Here is a 12,024-nt window from a genome sequence, read left to right on the forward strand (position 1 = left end):
ATTTCTCCTTGCTATTCTTTGGAACTCTGCATTCAGATGCTTATATCTTTCCTTTTCTCCTTTGCTTTTCACTTGTCTTCTTTTCATACACAGACACAGACTATGATTTATCCATCACTTTTATAAACTGCAACCTCATACACAAAAGACATTCAGTCGATTATTTAAAAAGACAGCAATTGATATGTTAGGAGGTATTAAATGAAATAATTTTCTTAGCTGCTACTATTTTAAAAATCTTGCCAACATTCTGGCTCTGAAAATTCTTACCTTTTCAAAATCATCATCATCATCACTACCATCACCCACAATCAAATGCTAACGTACTAGTCAATGTTCTTACTGTCCACAGGAAAAATGTTTGTTCAGCAAATATTAACAAGCTCCTTGAGGGCAAGGCCACATCGTATTAGTTTTTATATTCCCAGAACTGGTTTAGTGGTTGACTCACTAGTAGTATTATTACCAAGAGCAGAACAAAACACTGGAAATAAGTTAAAGAATCATAAAAAAATGAATTCATAAAAAAAATGAATACCATACACATACTTGAAAGTAACACACTGCACAGTAATGACTACAGTATGATCTTGTCTATGTTTTCTAAAAGATATAAATATAAAAATTTCACAAAAGCAAATATAGGTGAGAGTTTTCAAAAGGAGGTACAGTACAAAACGGACTTAATCAGTAGCTGCCTTTTTACTACTGCACTCAAGATCCGCCAATGCACCCTAATTCTTTGAGAAGTTGACTCTACAACTTCCTTTCCTCCCTCTAGTTCTAGGTCTCCATTTAAACAATTTCTTGCCTTCACAGAATCTTTTCTCATTTTCTTCTCATCATTGATACCCAGTCAGTTCTCAGTTTGGGATTCTACCCTATCATGTGTTTTCTCTGCCCCCACTCTGACACATAAGGGAACACACACACACATACATCCTTTTCTAACCAGAGCAAAGCAACCCCTATTCCCACAATGTTATCTTCGACTTTGTTTCTGTCTCTGAGAAATGCTTCTTGCTGTCCTGCCAAAGCTAAGATACATCTTTCTTAGCCCATATCTTGTATTTTTCTAAGACCTTGTCCACATGCAGCCTTCTATTATTTGAATATCAAGGTTCCCTTCTGAATCTATAGAAATATTCAAATTGTGCCTATCTTAAACAAGTAAAAGACAGAAAAAAAAACAATTCTTGCACATATTGCCTCCCTTATTCATATCTTATGACATCAGCAAGTTTCATCCTTTGTCCCATGTCTAGATCTCTTAAAGGTTATACCTATGAATGCCTCTTCCTTATTGCCTACCCTTTCCCCAACACTAACACTCTTCAGAGTCTCAGAGTGGCCTGTTGAGTGAAGTCCAAAGGCCTTTCCCTGGTAGGTCAGGTCCACTCCTGCCTGTCCACGATTCTCGCATACCCTCCCCCACACAGCCTGGGTGCTCCCAATTGAAACATCGGCTGTTTCCCACACACATTGTTCCTTCACATGTTCCCTCAGATTGGCACACTTTCAGCAAGCAAGTTTGGCCTATTACAATTCCACCTGTGCTAAATAGCAGCTTGCTTTATCCAGATACAACAGTGCCCCCCAAGCTTCTGCAAGGCACATAGGATAACTCAGTCTCCACCAACAAGAACTACAGAACTGGGAGCAACCTCAGTGTGCTGCCTGGATCAACCATCTTTGTATTCACATGTAGTACCTTGAATATTGCATGCATAATACCCAGCCAATATTTGTCTGAAATGAAAGAAAAAGAACTGCTATATATTTCAGTACATAGCATGAATATAAGTGGCAACCTGAAGAAACATATTTTTCTGAATCCTACTGGGAAAATGACACCCTTGGACACAGAAAATTGGCATCTGGTAACTTCTAACCTCTGCGGTAGTCCCAGGACAATTGGGGCAGTCCCAAACAAGATCTCCCATGACAAGGGAATGCATCCTTTTTTCCACTCTTTCTCCCAGGCCTCCAGGGGAGAGAGTTGAATTCAGATCCCTTGAGGGATCTTCAACCATTCTTTCCCTCTGACATACTGTGCCCCAGGATAATCTAATTCAAATTATAAACCATGGATGGAGACAGAATTATATAAAAATTAGGGTCTGCCAGGCAACAGAATAGGATCCAGGGCTTATATTGTGAATTTATCATTATCTGGAAGTGACAAAATGGACCTAGGCTATGATGTCTACATGGATTAAATCTCAAGTGAGGGTCCCATGCAATCCTAGTAAAATCTAGGATATCTTTTTGCTTAGGTATGCCTAATCTCATGAAATTTATTTAATTTATGTAAGACTGAAATCTATCAGATATGCAAAGTAAGTCCGGAGTAGATGTGGTAGTAACTTCATCTAATAAAAATTATTCCATGTAACAAATTATCACCATTGAGTATGAAACTGCAATGAATATTGAACCTTACATAGTATCTAAAAAAAAATAATCCAGAGTCAAAATTTCTTGCAGCAGTACCCAGCCCAACGTGCTGTATCTAAGAACACCACAGAGGATGATTTCTCCAGGACGATTGGTTCTAAAAGTCTTTTTGCCTTTATGTCATTACTGTCAGCTATCATACTGCCTACAATTTATTGTTTTTTGCTCTGTGTGACAAGCCCTGTTTTAAATCTTCTTCATTATGCATTTAATCTTCAAAACAATCATCAACAGAAGGTATTTTTTTCTTATTTGAAAGATGAAGAAACTTGGCGAAATTAAGTAACTCACTTAAGTGTATGTGTGTGTATGTGTGTATGTGTACACACACTTAATACATCTGATAAAGCACCTGAGCCAGAATATGTGCTCATATTTCCTGGGGTCCAGCCCCAGTGGATCCAGGGAATTCGAAGGTGGGGACGGAGTCGGCGTCTTTGGAAAAATACATATTTAATCACAGATATAGAGAGATTAGAAATGGATAGTGTAGTAGGAAGATTAGTGGAGAAAAAGAGGCTGAATAACTTGGATTACGTGGAATAGCATCCATGCTCCAGATGGGAATTCAGCCAGAAAAACAGGAGCAAGAAAGAAGTGACATGGGGGAATCAGTCTTTCGGGAAACTGATCCGATTTCTTTATTTTGGGGTTTGCTTATATACCTTTTGTTACACACAGGGATGAATACAGAGTCACGCGGGAGTCAGCAGTCCTGACCTTTATCAAAATCAGGTGCTTCACATAAATGTATAAAAAAGGTACATCATCTTCTGGCCATGAGTGAGACCTACTGACATTTTATGATCCTTTCTTTCTGATAACCAAAAAACTTATTTCTTCCAAGGGTGTTTTTTCTTAAACCAGGCACCACCCTCCAAATAAAGTTACATTCCTATAGGGTGAGGGTATAGTGAGTTACAATCAAGAAAGGAATTTATTGGAACATGATTAGTCTTAAAGGTTAATACTTATTTCTCCTATATGTTAGTTATATTCATTATAAGGGTAGGGAACATGGAGATTTAGCAGCAAACATCAGCCCAACAAATGAAAATCCTTTCACCAATGTTCCCCTTAAGATCTATTTAGTCTTAAGATAGTGATAAAGTTACATTTTTACATAACAAGGACACAGTGATTTATAACAAAGCACAGTGATCTATTACAAAAGAGAAAATCCATTAACTCAAAAAGTCTAGTATTGCTAATATCAAAAACTACTGTATTTCCTTTTCTATATTCCAAATACATTGATTAATATATTCCCAGGTGCCTAAGGATATGGAGGCCTGGCGGCAATCATTGACTCAACAAGAAGAAAAAGCCCTATGCTAATTAAGACTCTCAAAATACTCCAAAACTCTCTGTGCTGTTTATGGTTAAGAGGTAGTAAACAATCATGTGCGGTAGTGGCAGCAGTATGGATAATCCTGTCTCACAAGCTAATCTGTCAGCAGAGAGGTTTGACCTGAGACATCCTTGTCCCACCCAGAGCAGGGAATTAGCAGCAATTATTGATACAACAAATGAAAACCCCTTCACCAATATAATTCCTAACCAACCCACTATACTAATAATTTCTAACTCCCCAAAAGAATTTGCCTTTAGTAAGTCTAAAACATCTCGTGCCTCTCAGATTGGGAGGCTGTAAACAATCACATGTGGCCGGACGAACCTACACAGGTGGGCTAGATAACCTTCAGAGGAGTCCTTAAGCTGAAAGACTCTTGTCACGCCCAGGAATTTTTATTGACTTGGAGCTGCATGTTTATTCCTTCTCCAAGAGAAACAGTTATGGGGGAGAGCCTCCCGTAAAGTCAGAGGTGTATGTGAGAGCATAAAACAGACTCTGGTTTTGGGGTTGGATGCTCGGGAACAGGGGGTTTCCTGAGGCTTGATCACGCCTTTGCGTATGCCAAGCCTCCTTCCTCATGACCTTTGCCATGGGCGGAGTTCCTTACGCTGGCCCCCGGCACATATTTCTTTGATTCCAAACTCCACACTAATAACCACAGGCAACAGAATCAAATCATTAAATATATCATATGTAAGACCACTGGAGTTCCCTACTTAAATTTATTTCTTTATATATCCTGTTGCCATGTTGAAAGAACTTCTCATAAAGTCTTTCCTAAAACTGACCAAAAGAGTGACAGAACTACAGGTTACAGGTCTTTTTCATTTTTTACACATAAACTAGAGTTTTGCAAACGGTGGTCCATATTTCACTGGAAGAGATGATTTTAATAGAGAAACAAAAAGATTTTAATAGATTAATTCATTTTAACAAACCTTTTTATTAAAGATAAATCACTGACATGTGATTTTAAATGATACATAGATATTTTTATTTCACGTACATGTACTTTATTATGTAAAAAAACACTAACCAGAACATCAAATCAACGAAATCACAGGAATATAAAGTTTTCTTTTTAGATAAACCCATTTCAATGTGAAAGACAAGCTATATTTAATTTTAGAATTTTCTAAGTACCTATATTTTAAAAATGAGAAGCTGCTTCACAAAGAATGGAAAATGAAGAAATGCAGTAGTAACGTGATTTTCCAGCACTGAGTGCACATTTGTGTCTACATCGGGAGGAAAGATGAAACCTCTACCTGTGTTACATCCATCCACGCCAAGACTCACCTCTGGTGACCGCATCCAGGGCACAGCCACTTCCTGTTGCTCCTCCTCCAATGACAAGTACATCGAACTCAGATGTGTTTTTCAAAGTCAGTATCTGAGCTTCTCTGGAAGGAGGCTCCCTGTTAACAGGTTCTGAAACGCAGTCTGCTGCTTCAACAAAGGCCAGGTTCACCTGAGATAAAAGGAGACCATTTTCAGATGTTCATCTGGAACGCCAATTTAATAAATTTTACATTACACTAAAAAAAAGAGAGAGAGAGAGAGCGACTTGTAATGAAGATGATAACCAGAGCTAGACCAGAGTCCATAGTCCATATGGAATGATAGAATCAACTGCCTTGGAGAAAAAAAAAGTCTTTAAAATTCTGTGGGTTTTTTTCCCCATGAATCATAGCTATTTAACCATGGAACACCTGGTTTCAGATTTGCTATCACAACTGATTGTTTTGATTCCATACCCAGCCAAGTTCAATTACTTTGCACAGGGCACAGCAGTTCCCAAATACCCTGTCTGAGACAATTTATAGGAGAACATAAGGAAATGTTTTACCTAGTAGCAGCCATTCATTCCGATAACATTTAAAAGTGTAGAAAGGAGGAAGAAAAAACACTTTATGCCTTTCTGCAATTTCTTAAAGGTATATGTTCTTAATTCCTTAACTTCCCTGACAAAAACACATTCTAGAGTTTGGGGATCTCTAAGTCAGTACAATTAAAAAGAATCTGTTCAACAGAAGTTACTTTGCAGCTTAATAAACAGCTATGGCCAATGGGAATAATAGTATATAAAGATTTTAGTCAGTGGTTTCACTATTAAATGCTTTAACATAAAATTATAGATTATATATTTAATATACACTATTTCAATTTGTGAAAGCTTTAACAATAATATAATTAAAGCTGACCATAGTCCCCCTAAAGGATAATGACCTTCCTTATTTCTAGTAATAGTTCTTTCATTAGACTATAACTTATCATCCTAAATCAGGAATGATGCTCATTTCAGTTCAGTTGCTCAGTCATGTCCAACTCTTTGCAAACCTCATGGGCTGCAGCATGCCAGGCGTCCCTGTCCATCACCAACTCCTGGAGTTTACTCAAACTCATGTCTGTTGAGTTGGTGATGCCATCCAACCATCTTATCCCCTTTCATGCCCTTCTCCTCCTGCCTTCCATCTTTCCCAGAATCAATGTCTGTCTTTTCAAATGAGTCAGTTCTTCACATCAAGTGGCCAAAGAATTAGAGTTTCAGCTTTAGCATCAGTCCTTCCAATGAATATTTAGGACTGATTTCCTTTAGGATGGACTAGTTGGATCTCCTTGCAGTCCAAGGACTCTCAAGAGTCTTCAACACCACAGTTCAAGAACATCAATTCTTCTGCGCTCAGCTTTCTTCATAGTCCAACTCTCACATCCATACATGACAACTGGAAAAACCATAGGTCCAACTCTCACATCCATACATGACTATCAGAAAAACCATAGCTTTGACTAGACGGACTTTGTTGGCAAAGTAATGTCTCTGCTTTTGAATATGCTGTCTAGGTTGGTCACAGCTTTTCTTCCAAGAAGCATCTTTTAATTTCATGGCTGCAGTCACCATCTGCAGTGATTTTGGAGCCCCCCAAAATAAAGTCTGTCACTGTTTCTACTGTTTCCCATCTATTCGCCATGAAGTGATGGGACCAGATGTCATGATCTTAGTTTTCTGAATGTTAAGCCAACTTTTTCACTCTCCTCTTTCACTTTCATGAAGAGGCTCTTTAGTTCTTCTTCACTTTCTGCCATAAGGGTGGTGTCATCTGCATATCTGAGGTTATTGATATTTCTTCCAGCAATCTTGATTCCAGCTTGTGTTTCTTCCAGTCCAGCATTTCTCATGATGTACTCTGCATATAAGTTAAATAAGGAGGGTGACAATATACAGCCTTGATATACTCCTTTCCCTATTTGGAACCAGTCTGTTGTTCCATGTCCAGTTCTAACTATTGCTTCCTGACCTGATACAGATTTCTCAAAAGCAGGTCAGGTGGTCTGGTAGTCTCATCTCTTTAAGAATTTTCCACAGTTTGCTCTCCATCATGACGTGTCCATCTTTGGTGGCCCTACATGGCATGGCTCATAGTTTCATTGAGTTAGACAAGGCTGTGGTCCATAAGAATGACACTAGTCTTAAGAAATAAAGTTGTCAGAGTCAAAAGCTTAGAAAAACAGGTAAATATCTGTTTTCTTCCTCCAAAATGCTGATACTAGGTTCATTCACTGTTTTGAACAGTGCTCACCACTGTTGCTCTAACAGTTATCCACAGCTACGTAACTCCTATCCTCTTTTATTTAAATCATAGCAGCAGCACAATTCATAAGGGTATGTTTCTTTTCATTCTGCTGTAGGGGCTACATCTGAAGCTCTGAGCCACAAGGCCAAGCTTCTTCCATAAAAGGTGATCTTAGCTCTGATCAAGAGATTGTTCTGATAAGTGACTTTTTAATTCATTTAAATAAAGCAGACCACATTGCTCCTTACAATTTTATTAAATAATTATCAGGCCAATTGGATTTTTATAAAAATAAATCTAGAAGCCACAGAGTACATTGAAAGAAACCTGGATTAGAACTGGAGAGTCCTGCCTTTGGTCTTAGCACTTGTGTTTACTAGTAAAGGGATTTTTAACTAACTATCTCTCTGACCTTGGTTTTTTTCCTTTGCAACATGGACTAAATCCCCTATGAAGTCTCTCTCTCTGTATCTCTGATTTACTCTCAGCCTGAATAATATAATGAATGAAAGTAGTTGGTAAACTATTAATTACACCAAAGAGGAGTTGGATTATTGCTAAATAGATTCCTAGTAGCAGGGAACAAGAAACTTTCAAAACATATTTTACTAGGTATCATAAAAACAAAAGGTTATAATCAGGTTCCATAATTTTTCAGGTAACTAATTCAGATTCCAAGCCACAAAACTCTTCTGCTTCCTCACTTAAGCGCTCCTAATTGTCTGCTAATAACCATTCCCCCATGCTCACGTTTACTTGCACTTAGGGTAACAAGCTAAATAAATGTAACCAGCTAGGCTAGGTGCTGGGGAGAACATAATGCCTTTCAGTCATTGTCTCTGCCTCCTTTCATCTAAGGAGAATAATATATACACACACTGCTACTGCTGCTACTAAGTCACTTCAGTCGTGTCCGACTCTGTGTGACCCCATAGACGGCAGCCCACAGGCTCCCCTGTCCCTGGGATTCTCCAGGCAAGAACATTGGAGTGGGTTGCCATTTCCTTCTCCAATGCATGAAAGTGAAAGTGAAGTCGCTCAGTCGTGTCCGACTCTTCGCGACCCCATGGACCACAGCCTACCAGGCTCCTCTGTCCATGGGATTTTCCAGGCAAGAGTACTGGAGTGGGGTGCCATCGCCTTCTCCGACACACACACACACACACACACACACACACAGAGTTAATACACACAAGAGCAACTGACAAACTAGAGAAGGCGGGGGGAAGCACCACGCCATGACCATTCAGATCAGGGAGGGAGAGTCTTTCATTTGAGAGTTTCAACTGGGCCATAACAGATGGATAAGACTTGGACATGAGACTGACAAGTGACTAAACTGCTAGAGCATTTTCGCACATCGGAAGAATTGTGCTGACATTTGCTGCTTGGTAAGTTTCCTAGAAATGGCTGAAAAATAAAAGTAAGGACTCTACTACGGTAGAGTTCATTAGAAAAGTCCCCATTCTACTCTGCTAACAAGTGAATGTTAAAGTCAGCTGAACCTCTTCAGCAAGTACACTAGATCAGATGGACATTCCTTTTGCCCATCTCTCCACTGTGCTGTTTCTCCTGGCCTCATCCCCTGCCTCATCCTTCTCAAGGGTACACTCTAACCTGTCTCATCTTAACAAACAGTAAAAAATGTCTTTTACATATGGTTCTATCACTTAGCCTAACAATTCCTGAAATATCTGTATACCCTTGCTTTTTTTACCACCTCACCTTCTATTCAGGCTTCCCAGGTGGCATTAGTGATAAAGAACACTCCTGTCAATGTAGGAGACCTAAAAGGCATGGGTTTGATCCCTGGGTCTGGAAGATCTCCTGGAAGAGGGCATGACAACCCACTCTAATATTTTTGCCTGGAGAATCCCATAGACAGACAAGCCTGGTGGGCTACACCCTGTAGAAGCAACTTGGCACAGCACCTCCTGCTCACTCCCCGTCTCAGTTTAACGTGGATTTTCAGGCGCACATCAGCACCACTGTCACGGCCTCCACCACCAGCACTGGCCAATATCCGTTATGCTGCAAAGTCCCATGTGCACTTGTCACCCCTCACTTCAGTCGTCATCTCAGCACATTCACTCACTTCATCAACTGGAAGACAGTTACCTGAGATGAACCGTCCTCTCCCTCCCTCTCCCTCTCTCTCTCTCTCTCTCTCTCTCTCTCTCTCCCTCCAGCTCTTGAACCCACTCTCTCCTAGTTTCCTTTGAATGTCTGTCTTCTGTGCAACTTTAGTCACTGACGTTCCTCTTGGGTCTGCCTATTTACTCTTCTCAGTTCACTGATAACTCTATCTAGGGAATCTCATCTTTCTCCGTATCATCAGGTATGCTGTATACCACACTGACTCTCAGCTGTGTTCCTCTGTTCCAGAACCTGGATACCAAACTACATAGATGGAACCTCCATTTCAATGTCTCACATATATCTCAAAATTCTACTGATACAGTTTATCTCCCCAAACCTTTTTCCCTATCAGTTTTCCTCATCTCGGTAAAGGCACCGTTATACGTCCAGTTGTTTGTGCCACTTTCTTAAGTCTCCTATCTGATCAGTCACTGAGTTCTATAAATTCCAGCTCCTAAAGAATTCTCACATCTAGTGACATCATCTTCACTGCCCTCTTTCAATCCAGGTACCTTCCCTTTCCTCTGTACTATAATGATATTCTCCTACAGGTCTTCACACAGTTACCATTCTTCTCTCCTAATCATTCTCCATACTGCAGCTGGGGTAATCATTAGAAAACCCAAATCATGTCATTTCCATCATTTCCATGTGTAAAACCCTTCAAAAGCTTTCAACTCACTATGAGATTAAAGGTAAAGCATCTTCATGCTACTTTCTAAGATCATTCATAGTTTTTTAGAGCAACTTAAAACGAACAAAGAAATGCACAATACTAAGGGTTGGTGGTGATACAACTCAACTGGAACTCTCTTATATTGCTGATGGAAATGCAAAATAATCTAGACATTTTAGAAACAATTTGAGAGTTTCTAAGGACTTTTCAGGTGGCACTAGTGGTAAAGAACCTGCCTGCCAATGTAGGAGACACAGGAGACGCGGGTTCAATCCTTGGGTTGGGAAGATCCCCTGGAATAGGAAATGGCAACCTGCTCCAGTATTCTTTCCAGTATTCTGGAAAATTCCATGGACAGAGGAGCCTAGCAGGCTATAGCCCATGGGGTCACAAAGAGTCAGATGAAACTGAACACACACAATAAAGGTAAAAATACACTTGCCATACAACCCCCCTGCCAAGGTGGTTTACTTAAGAGAAATCAAAATCTGTGTTGACACAAAAACCTGTAGGCAAATATTTACAATGGCTTTATTTATAATTTCCAAAAATTAGCAAAAATATCCTTCAACTGGTGATGACTAAACAAACTCTAGCACATCTATGAGTTGGAACTGGCAATAAAAAGAACACTTCTAATAGATTCAACAACATGAATGGATCTTGAAAGCATTATGCTAAGTCACAGGCCGCCAAATTATGGTTTTCCACCCAAATGTGGCTACTACCTATTTTAATAAAGTTTTATTGGAACATGGCCACCCACAATCTTTCATGTGCAATGCATGACTGCGACAGAATGGAATTTTTTACAACAGAGACAATAAAGCCTGCAAACCTAAAACATAGACTACCTGGCCCTTTACAGAAAAGTTTGCCAACCCCTGTGCCAAGTGAAAGAAGTGAGACTCAGAGGTCTATACAGGGCACGATCCATTTACATGACATTCTATAAGAGCAGAAGTATGGGATCAGAAAACAGACCTGTGATTGTCAGGGTTTGGAAATGGTGGTGGTGGGGGAATTGACAACAGAGTATGCTTTTGAGGATGACAGAAATGTTCTATATCTTCACAGTAGTGGTGGTTATATGACCATATGCTCCTGTCAAAATTCACAGAACTGTGTATTATAAAGAGTAAATTTTACTGCACGTAAATTATGCCCTAAATGATACCTCAATGAAATTAAAAAATAAGTAACCATGTACACAGCAACTACGTGCCAGGCATTATTATAAAGGTTTTATTTTTTACTCATTTGAGAAGGCAATGGCACCCCACTCCAGTACTCTTGCCTGGAAAATCCAATGGATGGAGGAGCCTGGAGGGCTGCAGTCCATGGGGTCGCTAGAGTCGGACACGACTAAGCAACTTCACTTTCATTTTTCACTTTCATGCATTGGAGAAGGAAATGGCAACCCACTCCAGTGTTCTTGCCTGGAGAATCCCAGGGACGGTGGAGCCTGGTGGGCTGCCGTCTACAGGGTCGCACAGAGTTGGACACGACTGAAGCAACTTAGCAGCAGCAGAAGCAGCAGCAACCCTCTCAATAGCTCTTTGACTTAGGTACTACTAGGATCTCCATTGGACAGAAAAAGGAACCGAGACTCAGAAGTTAAGTCCCTGGCCTGTGATTATACAGCTGGTACATGGTAGAGCTAGGAACTGAACTTACACAGCCTGGCGACAGAGACTAAGTTTTTACGTTGCTGCAACATAGTGTGTGTGTGTGAGTGTGTTTGTGTGTGTGAGTGTGTGTGTGTGTGAGTGTGTGTGTGTGTGAGCGAGTGTGTGTGTGTGAGTTAGTGTGTGTGGGAG

At 40.0% G+C, this 12,024-nt stretch overlaps 1 protein-coding gene across 5 annotated transcripts in view; it reads right to left on the reverse strand.

The window, feature by feature from the left end:
* The window catches only part of GPD2 (glycerol-3-phosphate dehydrogenase 2), a 236,629-nt gene that overhangs the window by 84,501 nt on the left and 140,104 nt on the right, over positions 1-12,024 (reverse strand). For all 5 annotated transcript variants that reach the window (XM_069574381.1, XM_069574386.1, XM_069574385.1 and 2 more), the window contains one exon: positions 5,114-5,285. In XM_069574381.1, coding sequence (XP_069430482.1) covers positions 5,114-5,285 — 172 coding nt within the window. The remainder of the gene's footprint in view (positions 1-5,113; positions 5,286-12,024) is intronic.

This window comes from Ovis canadensis, chromosome 2 (assembly GCF_042477335.2).
Source record: "Ovis canadensis isolate MfBH-ARS-UI-01 breed Bighorn chromosome 2, ARS-UI_OviCan_v2, whole genome shotgun sequence".
Taxonomy (NCBI): domain Eukaryota; kingdom Metazoa; phylum Chordata; class Mammalia; order Artiodactyla; family Bovidae; genus Ovis; species Ovis canadensis.